Source organism: Podarcis raffonei, chromosome 13 (assembly GCF_027172205.1).
Source record: "Podarcis raffonei isolate rPodRaf1 chromosome 13, rPodRaf1.pri, whole genome shotgun sequence".
Taxonomy (NCBI): Eukaryota; Metazoa; Chordata; class Lepidosauria; order Squamata; family Lacertidae; genus Podarcis; species Podarcis raffonei.
The window spans coordinates 42,733,327-42,755,441 of NC_070614.1; the positions used below are offsets into that span (position 1 = coordinate 42,733,327).

Below are 22,115 nucleotides of genomic sequence, written 5' to 3' on the forward strand. Positions count from 1 at the left end.
GGGGTGCCCGTGATGGAGCCTCAAGAACATCTTATAGGGTTTTTATGAAAACCTACGAGATGGCAGTGAAGGCCGCTAAGAAGTCCTACTTCTCGGCCCCCATTGCCTCCGCTAGCTCTCGCCCGGCGCAATTATTTAGTATAATTAGGTCTTTAACGTCCCTTGAAGGAAAGCCAAATTTAAATAACAATATGACACACAGCTGTGAGGCATTTGTGAGCTTTTTTGCGGAGAAGGTCCTGTTGCTCCGCCATGACCTCCCTGCCAATTTGGATACAATAAAGGAACTGGAGGCCCCTCGACTGTCCTCGGGTCCAGTATTGGACCACTTTGACCGGATATCCCCAGCCGATGTGGACAGACTCCTCCAAGCTGGAAAGCCCACCACATGTTTTCTTGACCCGTGCCTGTCTTGGCTGATTAGAGCGTGTCCAGACGAGGTGCGGGCCCCCCTGGGTGATATCATCAATTTGTCCCTTGGCACCGGGATATTCCCAGGGGAACTGAAGGAGGCAGTGGTGCGTCCGCTCTTAAAGAAAACATCATTAGATCCCTTAGATCTATCCAATTACCGCCCGGTTTCGAATCTTCCATTCCTGGGTAAGGTGATTGAGAGAGTGGTTGCTGAACAGCTTGGTAGGTTTCTGGATGAAACATCGGCTCTCGATCCATTCCAGTCCGGCTTCCGCGCTGGTCATGGGACCGAGATGGCTCTGGACGCCCTAACAGATGATCTCCGCAGGCAGCTGGATCGAGGCGGGTCGGGGCTGCTGATTCTTCTAGACCTGTCAGCAGCCTTCGACATGGTCGATCACGAACTCCTGGACCACCGTCTTGCCGACGTGGGGATCCAGGGCACAGTCCTTCAATGGCTGCGCTCGTTTCTCTCTGGTCGGGGACAGAGGGTGGCGCTTGGGGGGGAATTGTCATCGCGCCACTCCTTGGTGTGTGGAGTGCCTCAGGGTGCGATTCTCTCCCCGATGCTTTTTTACATCTTTATGCGCCCCCTCGCCCAGCTTGTCCGGAGTTTTGGGCTGGGTTGCCATCAGTATGCCGAAGACACCCAACTCTATCTGTTGATGGATGGCCATCCTGACTCGGCCCCAGACACACTGACCAGATGTCTGGAAGCTGTGGCTGGATGGTTACGTGGGAGCCGGTTGAAGTTAAATCCTTCGAAGACAGAGATCCTCTGGCTGGGACGGAGCGATATGGGATTGAGGGGGCAACTCCCATCTCTTGCGGGGGTGCAATTAGTGCCAGCACTGTCCGTTAAGAGTTTGGGTGTAATCTTCGATACCTCCCTCTCTATGGAGGCGCAGATTACAGCTTTAACAAAGGCGGCATTTTTTCATCTCCGCCAAGCTAAGCAGTTGGCTCCTTATCTCTCTCGCCCTGACCTAGCCACTGTGATCCATGCGACGGTCACCTCCAGACTGGATTATTGTAACTCGCTCTACGTGGGGCTGCCCTTGAGACTGACCCAGAAACTCCAGCGGGTGCAGAATGCCGCGGCGAGACTCTTTATGGGGTCTTCGCTGCGAAATCATATTCATCCGGTACTATACCAGCTGCACTGGCTCCCGGTGGAGTACAGGATCAGGTTTAAGGTGCTGGTTTTAACCTTTAAAGCCCTATACGGCCTAGGACCCTTGTACCTATGGGACCGCCTCTCCTGGTATGTCCCACAGAGAAATTTATGGTCTGCAAATAAAAACATCCTGAAGATCCCAGGCCACAGAGAGGTTAGGCTGGCCTCAACTAGAGCCAGGGCTTTCTCGGCCGCGGCTCCAATCTGGTGGAACGCTCTGTCACAAGAGACTAGGGCCCTGTGGGACCTGACATCTTTCCACAGGGCCTGCAAGACAGAGCTGTTCCACCAGGCCTTTGGTCAGGGCGCAGCCTGACCCCCTCCTCTGGCAATCTGCACAGAATTTTGCTTAATGGTTGCCATCAATTTGATTTTAATTTGATTTTAATTAATTTTATAATGAATGTTTTTAGAATGTTGGATTATTTTGATTGTTGTTAGCCGCCCTGAGCCTAGCTTTGGCTGGGGAGGGCGGGATATAAATAATAATAATAATAATAATAATAATAATAATAATAATAATAATAATAATAATAATTTCTTTATTGATAAATTTATTTACCACCTTTCAGTAAAAGGTCAAAAAATGGTAAACAATACAAAACAGCAACTGCGCAACACAAACACTTAAAACAATTATTTTAATCAAATTCAAAACAAAAGTAAATGTCCATTGTAAGAAGTGTGCCGTCACCTGTTCCATTTATACTTCTACAGCCAACACTCAGCTTATTAGGGGTTTAAATTCCAGGGATAGTTTGTAAAGCTAAAGTTGCATATAATCAGGACACATTGGATTCAATGGTGGGTGTGATGGCCAAAGTCTCTCCCCCCCACCCGACTTCCACCCCCCTTTATTTATTTATTTATTTATTTATTTATTTATTTATTTATTATTTTTGCCAGGCACATAAAGCTGAATACTCACAAGTTAAATGTGTGATGTGTGTAAGTAGTGAGTTCTATCTCTCTCTCTCCTCTCTCCCCCTCCCTCCCTCCCTCCCTCCCTCCCTCCCTCCCTCTCTCTCTCTGTGTGTGTGTGTGTGCAGGTAAAAAGGTAAAGGTAAATGACTCCTGGATGGTTAAGTCCAGTCAAGGGGACTATGGGGTGCAATGCTCATCTCGCTTCAGGCCAAAAGTGTCGGTGTTTATCCACAGACAGCTTTGACCACATGACTAAACTGCATCTGGCGCAACAGAACACCGTGATAGAAGCCAGAGCGCATGGAAACACCATTTACCTTTCAGCCACAGTGGTAGCTATTTATCTACTTGCACTGGAATGCTTTTGAACTGCTAGGTTGGCAGAAGCTGGGACAGAACAACAGGAGCTCACCCCGTTGCACAGATTTGAACCGCTGACCTTTTGATTTGCACACCCAAGAGGCTCAGTGGTTTAGCCCACAGCACCACCCACTTCAATCAGCTGGCAGTAGTGTTCAATGTGGAGAGATGTTGGTACTTACCTATCCTGCCATCACATGCTTAATGAATGAAAAGGGGTTTTAGCAAAAATAAAAATAAAAAAATACAGTGAAAGATATTAATATTCTCCCTAATATTAATCAGGAGTGTGTTCTAGAGTGTTGTTGCTACCACTCTGAATGAATGATTCCTTGTAAGTGGAGAAGGAACATTAAGTGGCACATGAATGTTCAGATTGAACAAGGCTCACTATATTTACAGAATACTGAGAAACAACCATTTGAGTAATTATCTTCTTCCTGACTATGGGGCAAGTGATGGAACGAACCCTGAAAAGTGCAGACAACCCACCTGGTTAAATTGTTTGGGCCATACAATGGCATCCTCATGAATGGTGAACGATTTTTCCTGGGCACCCAGAGAGTCTACCTTCCCAGCTTTGACTCTAAGAAAGGACTGATTTGGAAACATGAGCCAGTTTATAATGTCAAAGTAAGCAATTAATTTGCCATTTTCGTCAAAGTGCACCTTTTCTCCTGCACTGTTGTTAAACGAAATACTTCTGAGAATGTGATGGAGCTAAATAATAAAAATAAGAAAGAATATATAAATGCTCTTATTATATTATCATACAACACAGTGAAAATACATCCAAGGCTCAGGATTATGATCCCATGAAATCTTTGTGCAAGCTAATGTTAGAAACAGCAAAAGGTCACTTAAAATCCCAAACCATGGAATATTGGCCACATCTGCACCACTACTTTAACTTCCACTGTTTTGTGTTACACTAAAGAACTTTCCTCATTGTAGGCTTATCAAGAGAGGTTAAGATTTTTCCATAAAGAGACCTCTTCTATCTTTAAAAGACCACAATCCCCATGGTTTAAGTCTGTGGTATGGATGTATCTATTGTGGAGTGAGATATTGCGACTGCCAACGATATGGTTGGCAGCCCTGTTGCTGCTTCTGGTATTTTCAAAACTGCAAGGAAAGGGGCAGTGATACCCTCTTCTGCTTCTCCAGTAAGGCAGCTGGGGAACGGCTTTGGCTCACTGGTGACTCATGCTTTAAATGCAGAAGGTTCCAGGTTCAATCCCTGGTATCTCCATCAAAAACTTGGGCGTTGCTGGCAGTGTAGACAATACTGATCTACATGGACCAGTGGTCTCCACTTGGTAGAAAGCAGCTTTCTATGCAATTGTAGCCACTCTAAAGAAATATTTGATACCCTAGCTCCAACATAGTAAAAACATATTTCAAGCCTACTCTACACTTAGAAATCCTAGAGTGAAGTTCAATACATAATCAAACCTAAACGAAACATCAACGACAGAGGTCACATGGATCCAATATGTCAGGCATGTTCATCTCCACCAAAGAACAGATGAACTTAAAACTAACCAAAGTTTTAATCAAATAAATGATCCCACCATCTTCTCCGATCCTCCGCAAGGAATGGTTGAATTACATACTGGACAAAATATCAGAGCAGCACAATGATTTGGAACTCCCTCCACAAAAAAGATGCACAGCTGAACCTGCTACCTTGATTGTGAAGGGATGGAAAGAAATTCTTTTACAAACTAAGAGGAGTTCTGTTAATCTCCGCTGCAGAGGCAAAATAAAAGGCTTGAAGTATGGTAAAGGTTTTGTATGAGATTGACTTTCTTGTTAATCTCATGGAAGGTTGATAAAGCTCGACCATCATTGTTTCACCAAAAGATACATAAGTATCTTCAGCTTTCATCTGATCAGGACATTACCTACCACAGTTGTTGATTTGGAAGTTCCCATCTTACTCCATCAGCCATTCCCCTGAGCTTGAATTGGGAGAAAACCATAGGCTAGATGTATTGTAAAGTTTTTCTCTGAGAATAATTTTCTTGTTAATCTCATGGAAGCTTGAAAAAGGTTGCCCATTTCCCCCCACCAAAATATATGGAGGCATCTTCAGGACATTACCTGCCACGGTTGTGAATTTGGAAGCTCCCGTCTTACTCCCTCTGCCATTCCCCTGAGCTTGAATTGGGATGAATGCATGGTGTGCAAAGCATGTGCCACCGCATAGACTGCATTGTAAATGGTATAGGTATGAGCAGTCATTTTAATTTCAAAAACAGACATGGGAAGTGCCTCCATCTTCTCCTCCCCAGTGCAGATTTGCCCACCTATATTATCTGCCACTGAACTGGGGAATGAACAGTTAAATGACTCTTCCCAGAAGTCCTTGATAAAACCATCTTCTTTTTCTGTGCTTGGGTTTTTGGTCTGAAGGAACTTCTGGAAAGCTAAGAGATTCACTGAGTGAATGGCAAGGGAAAGAGAACCATGAAGGAAACTTATGTCCCAATATCTTTGAAATGGAAATGATGTGATATCCACCTGGGCTGTCATGAACCAGACTTTGCCCTTGGTCCTCATTGGTATATGTTCAAATTGTACAACTTGGGGCACCATTTTCAATGCCATCATGGTCTGAATTTCTCCATGTACAACCACAACATTCGCAGTGCTTCCCATAATAACACTGACACTGTGAAAGCCCTCCCCCACCATGTCAGTGATACCACTTGATGTTGTTTGTTTGGGGAATTTTTCTATGAAGTCAAAGCAGATGCCACTCTGGGAAAACATTGGGAGTACATTCTCTATAAACCCTTCTGTATTTTCCCCATCTTGAGAAACCACTCCAATCCATGTCCACTGGAAATGCAGCAATATCTTGATCATTCCTCTATATTGATGGTCTCCATTTGGAAACATCTGGTGGAAGAAAACTCCTTGAGATTGTTTATTCATGACTGGGGAAGAACCATATATAAGCTAAGGATTTAAAAAAAGAAGTAAGGGGGGAAAGTGATTTTCAATTTTAAAAAGTTGCTTTTGTGCATTTGCGTTGTGTGTGTGAATTTTTAGTGAGAGGCTTGCCATATTGTGGTGATTATATTCAAACATCAATGGAAACCCAATCCATCCTTCAATGTTTATATAAGGGGGATTAATGTGAATGAGAGCCAATTGCTTCTATCAGTGGGAGGCAATGCCACACAAAGGTATGTATGACCCACTACTATGAGACTGCAGAGAGCAGCTCATTTTACATTTTGTGTTCAAACAACAGATTTTATCTTGAAGCTGCTCACAATAGTGACAGCATTATTATGATTATTTTTTAAAAAAATATTACAATCGGTATAACAATGCAAACTCACAGTGATTAAAAAAAAATCAGAAATAGCTACTGCATGAGTGAATTCTCCAATGATGAGTGGAGGATACAATCCTGCCAGGGTCACCTTCTACTGTTCATTTTTGGCAGGGACTATACTGGTGAGGCAGATCCTACAGATTGCAAGATTGAATTCTCTGCTTCCCTGCTGGGGTCTACTTTCCCTGTGCATTCCCTGCAAAGAACACGCCGAGGAAGCAGACCCTTGCAAGCAGCAGGATTGAAACCTCAGCTCACCAGATGCTCTGCCTAGGGGATTCTACTGCTCCATCTGACCGTGTGTTTCAGTCCACTGCTTGGTACAGTCACGCACTAACAAATCTTCCTAACCAAGACCCTGCCCCCGACGGCGTGAGAGCACTCCTGGGGGCCAGACTGAGTCTGGGACTGTCTCTACCTAACTCATTTCGTTCCATTCAAATTGGCCAAATTAAGTTCAGGAATTGGGCTTTGGCTGAATCTGATGCACCATCCTTACAACTCTTCCTTTACTGCTCTCTCTGTGTATTCATGTGTCAGCGATGGATAGATCTGTCAATATTTAATCCCAGTTTTGTATTTTAAAATCTTATGTTTAATTCTCCACACAACCACATCAATTAGCTTTTTAAAAAAAGCCTCAAGAAAATTCATAAATACAAATCTTATATACTATTTTTGCATTACATGCACATTTTTGCAAAGCAATTTCACCAATACATTGCATTTTAATGTTATTTTTACTAACGTGCATTTTTATGCACAGTTTAGCTTCCTCTATGCATTTTTGACACATTGTTTGACAGGATACATTCTTTGCACAATTCGAGGAAGCGTGAATTTTGGAGAATGGCTGCATTTCATTTCGTGTATTGCTTCTGAAAGCGAGAATTCGGTGAAATTCAGGTGTGAATGAATTTGCATCTTACTTGTGGTATTTTGTAGGTACACAGGATGGGTGCCATATGAAGACAGACATTAGAGTTAGGTCCCCCAATGACTGCTATTGGAGTGCTCTCAGCATCACATTTATAGTTAGGGATGACCTTGGCCCTTCTTGAGAGAAGCTCCATTGAGGCTTCATAGGTCCAGCTTGCACTGAAATGGCTGTTATAAATGTGGAAGCCCAGGGTGACGTTGGGCAAGATCTGGGGAGTTTCATTGATCTCCTTTACAGCAAATGCCAAGGCCAGGATGTGCTGGTAGAGGTGAGTCAGCACCCTGTATTGAGAGTTACATGCCACATTACAGTTCATCTGCTTCAGATCACAACACTGACTTCTTTTCAGTGCAGTATCCAATTCAAAAATAGTTTATAATCTCATATTTCCCAGGTGTGTAAAATAATAGATTATGAAACAGTATCTGAATCAGTAGTATATGTGGTCATCTAATAATAATAATAATAATAATAATAATAATAATAATAATAATAATAATAATAATTTATTATTTATACCCTGCCCATCTGGCTGGGTTTCCCCAGCCACACTGGGTGGCTTCCAACAAAACACTAAAATACAATAACCTATTAAACATTAAAAGCTTCCCTAAACAGGGCTGCCTTCAGATGTCTTCTAAAAGTTTGGTAGTTATTTTTCTCTTTGATATGCATAAACACACACACACACACACACACACACACACACACACACAAACCATACACACCATACACACACAAGCAGATGTGCACAGACCTTCTCCCCACATTTCCACTGACTTGATCAGGTTAGTATGTGTACAAGCAAGAATTCCTATAAGCAGAAAAATGACTCCTTCTCTATTCTTCAAAGGATTACTGTACCCAACAGTGAATGTGCCTTTTTATCCACTGCTACAACTACTTAGGCTTTAGTGAAGGGGGAGGGCTAAGAAAATAATAGTTGAACTTGGCTTATGTGTTAGCTGCTCTGTACTAGGAAATACATTAAATTTTTCAAGATGCATTATACCTCCACTTTTTCCTACCAAATTGAGTAGGAAAACTTAACGATCTGTTTACAATACCCCAATTTAAATCAGTTCCAGGATTTCTGTCAAATCTCCCAAAGTGAAATGGAGAGAGAACACAAATATTATCTTGCCTAATACACTGCTTATTGCCATATTGAGTTTACATAACTTCCAGAGGATGGGTTTAGATATCAGATTCCTGCCTGTTTAAATGGAAGATCAAATGCGGTGGATGTAAGGAAATGAGGGTCTAATTAATTGTCAGACCACTGGAGCTAAATCCAAGTGAAGTCCAACAGGCAGCCTGGGTATGTTATAAATTTCTTTTGGGTATATTATATTTGTTTGTTTTCAAAATTCAGCTACTTACATATGGTCATCTGAAAATTCCCGAGATGGGTGTTTTTCAAAGGATAGGGTATCTGAAAATATGTAGATCTGAGAAATAATGCCAGCAATGATGAGATCTCCTGATTGATAATATTTGTGAAGAATAGGGACAGGTTCTCTGATGGAACACTGAGAAATATGCAGAAACGTGCACATCCCCTGCACCAACAGTAAGAGCACCAGCAACCGAAACACTACCATCTTGAAAGGGATTATTCATTTAGGCACAAGTTCATCTCATCTGTTACTGCCGTTCCAGTGATCCTGAGCAGCAAAACTCGTATGGTCACTCACTCAGCTGATTCAAAGCCAGACTGATGAGTATATGTATGTCTATAGACTGAACTCTGTATATAAGTTATTCATTAGACACCCCAGTCTCATTTTTATCATTCTGCAGGCGGACAGAGGAGGTCCCTAGGGAAGGGAAGAAGATGTAATTTTGAATAATCTTGTAATTACAGAAGTAATCACTTGCTTTGAGTTACAAATTCTCTGTAATGATTCAACAAAAATATGTTCATCACATCTCAGCCAAAGCCTTTTCTTAAGTGGGAGAGATAGATGCTAGGCCCCTTCTTTTATTCAAACACACTGGCTGGGATGGCTGTAAATTTATTTACAGAATACTACCGTTCCCCTCCCAGGGGGGAAAATTCACCTACTTACATATGGTCATCTGAAAATTCCTGAGATGGGTGTTTTTCAAAGGATAGGGTATCTGAAAATATATAGATCTGTGAAATAATGCCAGCAATGATGAGATCTCCTGACTGATAATATTTGTGAAGAATAGGGACAGGTTCTCTGATGGAACACTGAGGAAGAGGAAGAAACTTGCACATCCCCTGCAGTGGCAGTAAGAGCACCAGCAACCTAAACACTACCATCTTGCAAGGGATTATTCATGTAGGCACAAGTTCACCTCTTCTGTTACTGTCATTCAAGTGACTGTGAGCTGTAGAGACTAACTTGAATGGTCACTCACACAGCTGATTCAAAGCCAGACTCATGAGTCTCTGTATATCTATAGACACAACCATGTATAGTTCATAGTTATTAATAAGACCCTCCATTCTTAGTTTCATTATTTGCATGTGGGCACAGAAGAGGGAAGGGGAGAAGATGTGATTCTGAATAATTACAGGAGAGGTAATCACTTGCTTTGAATGACAGTTTCTGTGAAATATTTGAAAGAAAACATGTTCATCCTATCTCAGCCAAAGCCTTTTCTTAAGTGGGAGAGATATATGCTAGATCCCTTCTTCTTTTTCTTTTTAGTGTACTATTAATATTTAAAAAATATGCCCCACAGAGGACCTTAAGGTCCATATATAGCAACACCCTAGAGGTCCCGGGCCCTAAGGAAATTAGATTAGCCTCAACCAGAGCCAGGGCCTTCTCAACACTGGCTCCAGCCTGGTGGAATGCTCTGTCTCATGAGACCAGGGCACTACGGAATCTGATTTCTTTCTGCAGGGCCTGTAAGACAGAGTTGTTCCACCTGGCCTTTGGCTTGGAATCAGTTTGATTTCCTCCCCCTCTTTCTTTTTCCTTTCTGCTCCTATGAAGAGATTGAACCCTAATATTTTAATGTTGTATTTTAATCTTTTAAATAGTATTTTAATCAACTTGTTTTTATTATTGGTTGTTAGCAACTCTGAGCCTGGTCTTGGCTGGGGAGGGTGGGGTATAAATATTATTATTATTATTATTATTATTATTATTATTATTATTATTATTATTATTAAAGTTTAAAGAACAAATAACTTTGACTTAGTATATTTGCAGTTGCAGAATATTATGTTCAATGCAGGTAGGTGATAGTTAAATTGCTAATACGTTTTACATAGATTAAACTGTTACAGACTGACTAACTCTCAGGCAGACTGCAGCACAACACAACAAACTTGCTGCTCTAACTGTTAAGACTGTTCAACTAACTGCCATAACTGCCACAGAGTGTATGACATCCCAGAGTTCTACTGTTCTTTCCATTAACCCTTTACATATGTGAATGTTAGAGCAATTCACATATTAGTTTAAGCATTTAAAACACTGATGGGAGCCAGGTAGATTGTAGTCAATCTATTTATAAAATAGAATACACCCATTTATTAAATAGGTGGCAACTGTCAAATAGAACACATCTACATATGACATTCCTCACCTTTTTGGTTTGAAATCTTTACTTCTGGACATGGAAAGCAACCATAGCAGCAAAATGCCTTCCCTTCTTTTTTAGCTCTTCTATAACCTGAACTGCAGTGATCATTACATATGGAAATGGGATATATCTGTTAGTAAGTGATAAAGTAGTTTTTATACAACCCAAACACAAGTTGTGGAGCATTTATTTCATAATTATTTCTCTGCAGTGAAGGAATGGATTGATACTGTCATATGGAAATAATATGAATTCTTGAGTGTACATCGTATTTATGTGGTGTACTTCCCTATAACTGGAATCCTTCACCCACATTAAGAAAGGAAGAGACAAAACAGAAATAATGACAGTGTCACTTGAATTCTGTACATTTGTCTTCAGCATTTTAACATCCACTTCAAAATCAGGAAACAATGTGACTTTTTGAACATTGAGGAATTATTCAATATATCCCAAAATGAGGCAGGATGATGGTTCTTCTACTCTTAACTTTCTCTTAACTCTGTCAGGATTCCTGGGAGCTGACAGCTTCCTGGTTCCCCAACAGAGAAAATGGCATTTTTCAGAGCATCAGGGGTAGTTCCCCTGTTCACGCTTGTCTCCAGAGTGAATTCAATAGTCAATATCTATGATTGCCTAACATCAATCACCACAAGGAAAATCTAGAAAAAACATCTAGGAAAAAAATCTAGGAAAAAACATCTAGGAAAAAATCTAGGAAAAATTATGTAAGGCAGCTGCTGAACAAGTGTTTGCAAATATTCAACTGGACACAAAGAAAAAAGCACAAGATACAGCAAAGTACAGGTTATTGTTTGTTTACTTTCTCTTCCTTATTAGCTGTTCTCTATTGTTCAGCTCAGGCCTCAGAATGATTATGTAACATTTGGGGGAAAAGATGCAGCCCAGCAGCCCACCACCGGAGGCTAAGATGGAGAAGATCTCCACAGCCACCATATATTTGCCCTTGGTGCTCAGGTAGGAAGGAATAAAAGACAGCCAAACACTGCAGAAGACCAACATGCTAAAAGTGATAAACTTGGCTTCGTTGAAACTGTCTGGTAACTTCCTGGCAAGGAAAGCCACAGCAAAACTAACAGTTGCCAGGCAGCTCATGTAGATGAGGACACAGTAAAACATGGCCACACTCCCCTCATTACATTCTAGTATAATTTCTTCTATCACAGAGTGCATGTCCACATCTGGGTAGGGGGGAGAGGTTGCCAGCCACACAGTACATATGCCTGCTTGGACTATGGAGCAGGAAAGAAGAATGGAGTGGCCAAGTCCTTTCCCCACCCATTTCCTCATCCTGGATTCTGGTTTTGTAGCCATGAAGGCCAAAACCACCATGCAGGTTTTTGCCAGGACGCATGAAACAGCAGTTGAGAAGATGATGCCAAAAGCTGTTTGTCGGAGGAGGCACGTCACCTTCTCAGGTCGGCCAATGAAGAGCAATGCACAAAGGAAGCAGAGCAGGAGAGAGATGAGGAGAGCATAGGTGAGGTTTCGGTTGTTTGCAATGACAATGGGTGTGTCATGGTGTTTTATAAATGTACCTAGTACCAGAGCTGTGATCAAGGAAAGGGAAAGAGAGAAACAGGCTAAACTGATGCCCAAAGGTTCTTCATAAGACAAGAAGCTGATATCCTTGGATAGACATCCATCGCGGTTCTTGCTTGGATATTCTTTGTCTGGGCATTTATTACAGTCATTCATATCTGGGGAAAAAATAAGGAAATGACCTTTAGTTCATATCACATCAGCTTCCTGAAATGCTGACTTTCTGTATGAGAAGAAAAGAGCTCTGCTCAAATTAAAACACGTTTAATACTGTCTGATGCTCTGTAATGTGGTATTGTTGCATTTAATTGGTTCAGAGCTATTGGTCTGTAAATTGCAGAGCCTGGGCCATTCCTCCTCACGATTTTGGAACATATCATTACACTAGCCTGGGTGTAGCCTGTGTAAGTCAAAAGGAATGAAAAGCCCCTTCTAGATATGATTTGAACCACATACCACCTTGCTACTCTCAATGCAGAGTCATTCTCATTAGATTAACATATTTAGACTATCTGAAGGGCAATGATCACAAAGAGGCAGGATCACACAAACAACTGAGACATGACTCTGCTCGTGTGGAGATGGCAATCTGGAAACAGTGGCTCATGTTCTCCTGTCCTGTCCCCTTTATAAAGATCTGAGGAATGAGATCATCACCCCACTCTTACTTACCATCCCAGGCCGCCCATCTGCGGCCACATCGTTCTTTCTTTTATCAGATCAAAATGATCAGACAACAGCAAAGGTTGCTGAACGATAATCTTGGTCATTTGATTGCCCTTTTTACCCATTGTTGTCTTTTTATTTGTATATATTGCTTGTTTTATGTTACTATAGCTGGTGGCTAATGCGAATAAAGTTTATCTATCTTCTTCTTATAGTAAAAGCTATGGTTTTCCCAGTAGTGTTGTATGGAAGTGAGAGCTGGACCATAAAGAAGGCTGATCGCTGAAGAATTGATGCTTTTGAATTATGGTGCTGGAGGAGACTCTTGAGAGTTCCATGGACTGCAAGAAGAACAAACCCATCCATTCTTAAGGAAATCAGCCCTGAGTGCTCACTGGAAGGACAAATCCTGAAGCTGAGGCTCCAATACTTTGACTACCTCATGAGAAAAGAAGACTCCCTGGAAAAGACCCTGATGTTGGGAAAGATGGAGGGCACAAGGAGAAGGGGACGACAGAGAGCGAGATGGTTGGATAGTGTTCTCGAAGCTACAAGCATGAGTTTGACCAAACTGCGGGAGGCAGTGGAAGACAGAAGTGCCTGGCGTGCTCTGGTCCATGGGGTCACGAAGAGTCGTACACGACTAAACAACTAAACAACAACAACAACATCTTCTTCACATAGTAGATCATCTCTTTTGAAACAAACTCAGTCATCCTTACAGCACCTTTCAATGCTAAATACTAATCTATTTATTTCTCTTACCATCCTGGTTTGCAATCTTCCCCTCAGCACATGGGATGCAATCATAGCAGCAAGGGGGCTGTCCCTCCTTCACTTTCTTGCTGAATCCTGGAAGACATCTCTCAGTACAGACAGAAAGAGGCTGAATCTAATCCATAAATGAAACAGCAGAAGGTTCATCAAGACACTAATGAACTTGGAACCCTTTATGTTCTCGGTCCTTTCTCTGTGTTACTAAGCTGACACAGCTTTTCAGTAATCTGTAATGGTTTATTATTTTCTTATTATTAGTAGTAATGTTTGAAATTATGTGATGTTCCCTCTATATTGCTCTGGGGTGTGCATCTGTTCTGCAAAAATTGCTCTGTCCATAAGGTTACCCTGTTAATTTTGTTATAATTGCTGATTTGAGTTTGTAGCCCACTAGGTAGACAGCTCTAGAACTGATTTTGGTGCCAGTAGGTACATCTGTTCATGGTTCCATCAGATGCTTCCTGGGGAAGTGTTCCAAATCCACTTTGTAGCTTCATGGTCTCTGAGCATGTATACCCTCTTGTGCTGGGGAAATATACCCAGAGGCTCCATTTGACTGGAAGAAAATCTGCCCTTCTATATCCACGCCCTTCCAAAGAAAAACTGGTATTTGATGTGGACCTAATGACCCACATTCAGATGATGAATTGTGTGATGCAAAAACCACATTTGCATGGATGCACTTGTAGTGGGGTCTGTGAATGGGTGGGATTAGGGTGAGATAATTTAGTTTTTGTTATTTTAATTTGAACTAGGATCTCCTAAGGCATATTTACACTGTTAGCCTTGCTTAACTGTATTTTGTAGTAAAAGGGTCCTTCTGTTTTGTAGCCTCCTTAATAAAATATTTGCTTTTAATCCATGTGTGGCTTCTAGCAGTAAGCTTTTGGCTCTTAATTTGATACTTCAGTGCTTTCGTCATACACCACTCCTCAACTTGTGGCTCAAAAAACAGTGAGTAGACCTGCAGGTGAATAATGATTGCTTATTCAATACTGAATCTCTTTTGAATTAGAAAACAATGCAACCCTACCTGATTAAACCAACTGTGCCATGTGATGGCATCTTCATCAAGGAGTAATGATTGGTCTGGAGAAGCTTGTGGATCTATCCTCCCAACTCTCACTCGATGTAAACTTTGGTTGGCGAATATAATGCAATTGATAATATCCAAGCAAATGCTGCCTCTCCATTCTGGTTGATGAAGACCACATCTCCTGCTGTATTGTTAAATGACATGCTTCTCAGAAAGTGATGGAGCTAGATTGAAAGCAGAAAAGAAAGGGGTTTAGAAAAGACTGCAGTCTAATGCAGGGAGGAGCATTTTTTTTCTCTGGGAAGAACCTACAGCAAATGGTGGGGGTGATTTAGTCAATTGTCAGCGGATTCAGGCCCAAGCATGGAGAGAGTCAACCAATTTTTTCCCACACACATGCATCTCTCTCAATCTTCCTTACAATCCTTCTTTCTCTGATTGTCCACAAATTAAATATGTTTAAGCAGCAATCTCTATCTTTCTCTCTCTCTCCCTCCCTCCCTCCCTGAGCATCTCAGAAGACATGGCAGTGGTTTGTGACCACCAGCTCTAAGAAAGGATATGGTTGATATGGGATAGAGGAAGTGCTGAACATCTCTTTCAACCATTACCACTGCTTCCTATCTATGAATGGCATGGGATCTCATTGGGTTACAAAGCTTCCATCATAACAAATGCTTTCTCCTCAGACATGGGGCAATAACTGCCCAAAGAAGGACACAACCATCATTTCCCTTCCCTATAGATTCTACAGCTATTTGCAAGCAGAACAATATATGGGGAAATCATCTAGGATACCATCATATCAGTGTACCTCTTACTCTGTTTGCAGAATTATAAATTCAGTTCTGGGTTCTTCTTCCACACACAGTGTTTGAACTCTGAGAGGAAAGAGCAAGCTGATAGCATTTTGGGAACCCATACAGTGCCAAGAAGTAACAGGGCTTTCACAGTTGAGGATGTTCAGCCTTTACCTGCCAAAACTCTTGATTCGGATTCTTCCCTCTCCCTCCATATGCAATTCCTCTGTGCCTGAGTCTGGATGTGGACATGGCATGTAAGGCATGGGCCATGGCGTAGACAGCACTATGGATGCTGTAACTGTGGCCTGTCATGCTCATTTCAAAAAGAGACCCAGGAAGGTTCTCCAGCTTCTCTTCTCCAGTGCAAATATTCCCCTCCACCTTGTCTGAAGTGATATCTGGGAATACACATTCAAAGGCCTGTTGCCAGAAGTTCCTGATAAAACCGTCCCCATCTGTGCTGGAAGGGTTTCTGTGCAGAACATACTGATAAAATCCTGGTGGGTTTCTAAAGTGAATTTCAAAGGCTATAGCACCATTGAATACTCTTGAATCCCAGCTCCTTTGAAAGACAAATGAAGCGAACTCAACCTGGGCAGTTGTTATCCATACTTTACTTTTTACATTCTTGGCCATGTCATCATGTTCTGATAGGTATGAAAGCCATCTAAAAGTTGCCATGGAAAAAGATTCTCCAGAGGCAACCACTACGTTAGCTTTGCTGCTAAAAATTTGATCTTGTATATTGGCCGCTTGTTGTAGCAAGCCATACATTTCAGATATAAAACTAAAATTGGGGATTATTTCTATGAATGCAAAGCAGACACCACTCTTGGTAAACATTTGGGAAATGGTTTGCACAAATCTTTCTCCATTTTCATTGTCCATTGCAATGACTCCAATCCACGTCCACCTGAAATGCAGAAGCAAAGAGAGAATTCCCTCATACTGAAGGGCTTCTGAGGCTGCCATCTGGTAGAAGGGAAGCCCTGGGCTTTTATCATTCATCACTGGAGCAGAGCCATAAATGAGCTAAAGAGGCAATGGAGGAAGAGAAGAGGCAAAGTAATATTTGCATAGTTCTTTCAAAATATTAATATACATTTTGTGGTGAATCCTGTTAGTCAGACATGCTAAAGTGGTACCTCAGGTTAAGAACAGTTTCAGGTTAAGAATGGACCTCCGGAACGAATTAAGTTCTTAACCTGAGGTACCACTGTATTCATATACATTATTATGTGGTGAATCCTGTCAGTCAGACATGCCCTTTGCCACCCACAAGGGGTTGCATGCCCTTTCTCATTTATACAAAAGACACACATGCAGATGGGCTGAAAACTGAGGTCATCTCCCATTCCTGCTTGTTAAACATTTGTTCTGTTAAGCAGAGAGGGGGCATTTTCCCTACTATATTCTTTTTTTTAAAAAAAGTTTCCCAATTTGGCAGGGTTAAACTGAACATAGGGACACACGATGTCCTAAACAAAGGATTGCCTAACACTGCGTTAGACATTATTTACTGCAACCACATCAGAATTGCAACTTGGGTCAGATGCACATTTCTTCTCTGGAGCGTCTTTTGTCTTCACAAAGCACATACCCCAACACACAGCAGAACTGCCATTTCTGCCTTTTCTTTTTCAAGACTTCTTAGACTTCATCTATGAACATTTATTTCACTTTGGAACCAGCTTCTCAATACTATTGCTGTTCTCCTGCACAACTGGGCAGTATCTGCAATTTGCCAAAGCTCCAGAGTGTGTTTAATTTCAAAGCCCTTTCCCCCTAAACATTCACATATTGGGTGTGGTGTGGTGAAGGCAAATAATTATTGTACTTGGAAATACTTGTGAATTTTTATCCTAGAAGCAATTCCCCAGCTTCCCCTGCAACTCAATACAGATACCCTTCTCGTTAAGCAGGAAATGCTGCAAATCCAAAAATGGCTGGTGAGGGTGGTGTGCATGGTTCTGCCCCCAATTTCATCCTCGCCCTGAACTGGTGCTGTGAATTCAGCCTCATTCTCTATGCAAGCTAAGAGAGGTATTGTACATGGGTGTCTTACCTGTGGAATCTTATAGATATCCAAAACTGTTGCCACATAAAAGGAAATTTCAGAATCAAGTCCCCCAATGACAGCAACCAGATTATTTTCAACATCACATATATAGTTTGGGACAAATTTCTCCACCATGGATAAAAGCAGCAGTGTGGCGAGATACGTGCTCCTTGCATTGTTATAGCTGTCATATAAGTTAAAGCCCAAGGTAATATTGGGTAGGATGTGAGGGTCTTCATTGATCTCCTTGACTGCAAATGCCAAGGCCAAGATGTGCTGGTAAAGCTTAGGCACCACCCTAGAATGAGATTTGCAAACAGTATCAGAAGGAACAGATATGATTAACAATAGTACTTCCTGTCCATTCCACTGCTGAACAGTTCTTATAATCAGCAAGTTCTTCCTCACGTTTACACAGAATCTCCTTTCTTGCAACTGGAATCCATTGCTTCGGGTCCTACCCTCTGGAGCAAGAAAAAATAAGCTTGCTCCATCTTCCTGGTGACAGCCCTTGAGATATTTGAAAATGGCTATGCTATATCCCCTCAGTCTCCTATTTTCATAGTTAAACATACCAAACCCCTCAACCTTTTGTCATAAGGCTTGGCTTCCAGACCCTTGATCATATGTGTCAACCTCTTCTGCACATGTTGTAGCTTGTCAGTATCCTTAAATTGTGCTGAACGCAACTGAACACAATACACCAGGTGTGTTCTGCGCAGCGCAGAAGAGATCTGTTCTGTGTGTGTGTTTTTATTGGGGCACTATGCTTCTGTTGATGCAGACTTTTCAGATGTACTACTGGCAAGCCAGGTGTTCCCCATCTTATATTTGTGCAGCTGGTTTTTTCTGCCTAAGTGCAGCGCCTGACATTTGTCCCTACTGAAATTCATTTTGTTAGTTTTGTCCCAGTAAAGACCTGTTAAGGCCAATGGTATCTAGACCAGGGGTTACTAATGTGGTGCCCATAGGAACATTGGAACCCCTGGGGTCTTTCCCTGAAACATCTGAAGTCTTTTCCTGACATTTACAAAGTGTCTGAGCTCTCTCCTGCAATGACCCCTTCCTCATTCATGAGGCAGAGTTGGTGGTTGTAATTCACAGAATTATATGGCATCATTGTGAAACAAGCTTTAGCCTAAGATCAGGAAATGAAACAATAAGAGCATTCAGCTTCTGTAAAGTTTTTTAAATTCATTTTCACTAACACTCCTGTTCAGATAAAGTCTATCAAAACCAACTGTTCAAAGGGGCTATCTCAGACACATAAATATATATACATTTCAATACATTTATATTCATTTCCCTATCAAGAAATGGGAGCTTCTAGAGTATTCTCTTAATTCAGAAGACATTCCTATGTATTTTTACATCAGCATATGTCCCACTGAAATAAAAAGTGCTTATCCCTAGGTCAATGGGTAGAAGTTTGCAGCCTCAGCCATTATGCTGAGGCTGCAACTCTAGGTTTGATCATTCCTCTGCTGTAATGAATGAGTGGCTTAGTTCTTACACAAGCTCTTCAGGCAGCGCTGGTGGGGGTTCCTCAGTGAATGTTGCTGGAGAGGAGATGAAGCCACCATGGAAAACAATGCCACCAATGAGGAACTCTCCTGGCTGATGATACATTTGAAGTGGACGGTGTGGACTTTGGAGCCTGCATTTTACTATGCGAGCCTGACATGCATTGTAAGAAATCAGTTTCAGCAGCAAGACCACTAAAACCACCATTCATACAAGGGCAACTGTTTGTTCTATGCAGAAACCATGATTTCTCTGGCAATAGTATAATCAGCTTCTCCAAGATAAAAAGTGTCTCATTTGAATGGTAGTTAAGTTTCCTGAGAGGATGCAATCTGGGAGTATCCCAGACTCTTTTTAAGTAATTCTGGTTAAGTTGCAGCATCCCTTGTGTTATGTTGCCAGTTGCCAAAGAAAATCCAGAGGGATCTTTGAGGAGCAGCAGATTTAATTATAGCCTTTTAATAACCAAGGAGGAATGTATGTATTCAGTTTTAGGGATTCCCTGTGGAATTGCTGAAGGAAATGTCTTTGCCACATTTTCAGGACTGTTATTTTTAATTTCCTTTCATTAGATAATAAGGGGCCAGTGGTGTATTGGTGAAGTTAGAAGTTAGAAGTTCATAATAGAAGACCTTGTAACCAATGGAGATCCCAAAATGTAGTATGGTGTAGTCAGGATGAGCAGACCTGGATTCACACCAGCCATGTGGCATGACTGCAACCCTACACATAGTAGTTACTTGGGACTAAGCTTCCATGATTTTTAAAATCACTTGTAAAATATGGTGAATTTTACAACAATATCTTTAGTACTCTGAAATGCAACCTTTAGCTTTTAATTCAAAATTTAAAATATTTGTACAAAAGTGTTCCTTTTTAAACTTTAGTATGAGGGGGAAAGAACATCAAATTCAGAGAAGAATGAACTTGGAAGAGTGGCTCTGCTATGTTTCAAGCCCACATAGCTGTCTGTGTTCCTTGATGGTATCACAGTACTTTGTCAGGGGAAAGTCCAGTGAGACCAGCTACATGGGCTGCTGTATTGGCTTTGGGGAACAGTTTTGTCAAATAGACTTGTTCATTCTTTAATGCTTTCTTATAATAAGCTGTCCTCTGCTGTTTAACTCTGGCCTCACCAAAATGATATAGTAACATTTGGGGAAGAAGATGCAGCCCAGTAACCCAAAACTAGAGGCCAATATAGAAAAGATCTCCACAGCCATCATGTACTTTCCCTTGGTACTCAGGTAGGTTGGAACAAAGGACAGCCACACACTGCAAAACACCAACTTGCTGAAGGTGATGAACTTGGCTTCATTAAAACTGGTAACTTCCTAGCTAGGAAAGCCACAGTGAAACTGACAAGGGCCAGCATTCCCATGAAGCCTAGGACACAGTAGAACATGGTGACTGATCCTTCGTTACATTCCAGTATACCATATTTTTCGCTCTATAAGGCGCACCAGACCATAAGACTCACCTAGTTTTTGGAGGAGGAAAACAAGAAAAAAAATATTCTGAATCCCAGAAGCCAGAACAGCAAGAGGGATCACTGTGCAGCGAAAGCAGCAACCCCTCTTGCTGTTCTGGCTTCTGGGATAGCTGCGCAGCCTGCATTCACTCCATAAGAAGCACATTTCCCCTTACTTTTTAGGAGGGAAAAAGTGAGTCTTATAGAGCAAAAAATACAGTAATTTCTTTAGTCCCTGAGTGCTTGTCTAAATCAGGGAGTGGGGGAGCAACTATCAGCCAGGCACTACACATCATCATTTGAATGAGGAAACTGAAAAGAACAATGGAGATGGCCAGATGTTTCCCCACCCATCTCCTCATTCTGGAGCCTGGCTTGGTAGCCATGAAAGCTAGAACCACTATAGTTGTTTTTGCTAAGATGCAAGATACTGCTACTGAGAAGATCACTCCAAAAGCAGTTTGTCGAAGTAGGCAGGTTATTTTTGTGGGCTGGCCAAGGAATAGGAAAGGGCAAAGAAAGGAGAGAATGAGGGCTATGAGGAGAACATAGGTGAGGGTCCGATTGTTGGCTTTGACTATGGGAGTTTCTTTGTGCTTGATGAAGATCCTAAGCATCAAAGCTGTAATGAAAGTCAATAAAAGAGCAAAAGTGACCAAACTGATTCCCAGAGGTTCATCATAAGACAGGAAGCTAATATCTTTTGGAAGACATATATCCTGGCCAATGTTTGGGTACTGATCTTCTGGATATTGAAAACAATCATCCATGTCTGGAAAAAAAAATCAAAGAATATGTTTACTGAATATGTTTAGAGTTCAGTGGTGGTAGGGGAAGAGGCTTCCATAGCTTTTTATTTTATATCCCATTTTTTACTCGACTCTTCAAGGCAGTCAACAACATTTAGAAAACGCAGCAGATTAAAAGCAAAACTACCAGCCCCTATAAGAGTTTTATGAACCACATTCTTAGGAAGAATCTGTATAGAGTTTGGGAGAAATATAAAAACTGCTGGAAAGAAAATCACCTTTATGGCTTTCTCCTATCAAGGCAATTACAATTAAAGAGTTAATATGGATAGACAATAAGTGACTTACAGGGAATTGCTGGATTTTACCGGGATGAGGGTGGGTGGGGTGTAACCCAATCTGAAACCAATTAAAAACCTAAGTAGTCAAGTTGCAGACTGGTTGCAATATCATCAGTTACATGATATGTTTAAATTAGACAGAAAGAACTGTTTTTGGACCATAGCTCACAATTCAAAATTCAAAACAGAACTTTTATAAAACAAAGATAAACTTTTGTCTAAAATACACAATCTTTTATTAAAATGGGAAACAAAAATTAGCTTGTTAAAGCTTCAATGACGCACTGGGCAATAGATAAAGGACACAATATAGATCTTAACCTCTGGGAGAAACTTTGGAAAAGTGACTTGAAAATTACAGCATGTTATTCTTTGAAAGAGAACTATTT

The 22,115-nt window shown here is 41.4% G+C and overlaps 1 protein-coding gene across 1 annotated transcript; it reads right to left on the reverse strand.

Moving 5' to 3' along the window:
* Positions 1 to 11,500: 11,500 nt before the first annotated feature.
* On the reverse strand, positions 11,501 to 19,372 carry LOC128398935 (vomeronasal type-2 receptor 26-like). Its single transcript, XM_053360200.1, has 5 exons — positions 19,155 to 19,372; positions 17,648 to 17,939; positions 15,754 to 16,614; positions 13,732 to 13,858; positions 11,501 to 12,458 (listed from the first exon to the last, which is right to left on the reverse strand). The coding sequence occupies exons 1-5, from the start codon at positions 19,370 to 19,372 to the stop codon at positions 11,557 to 11,559; spliced, it is 2,400 nt and encodes a 799-aa protein (XP_053216175.1). The 3' UTR covers positions 11,501 to 11,556.
* Between the last annotated feature and the right edge of the window lie 2,743 nt (positions 19,373 to 22,115).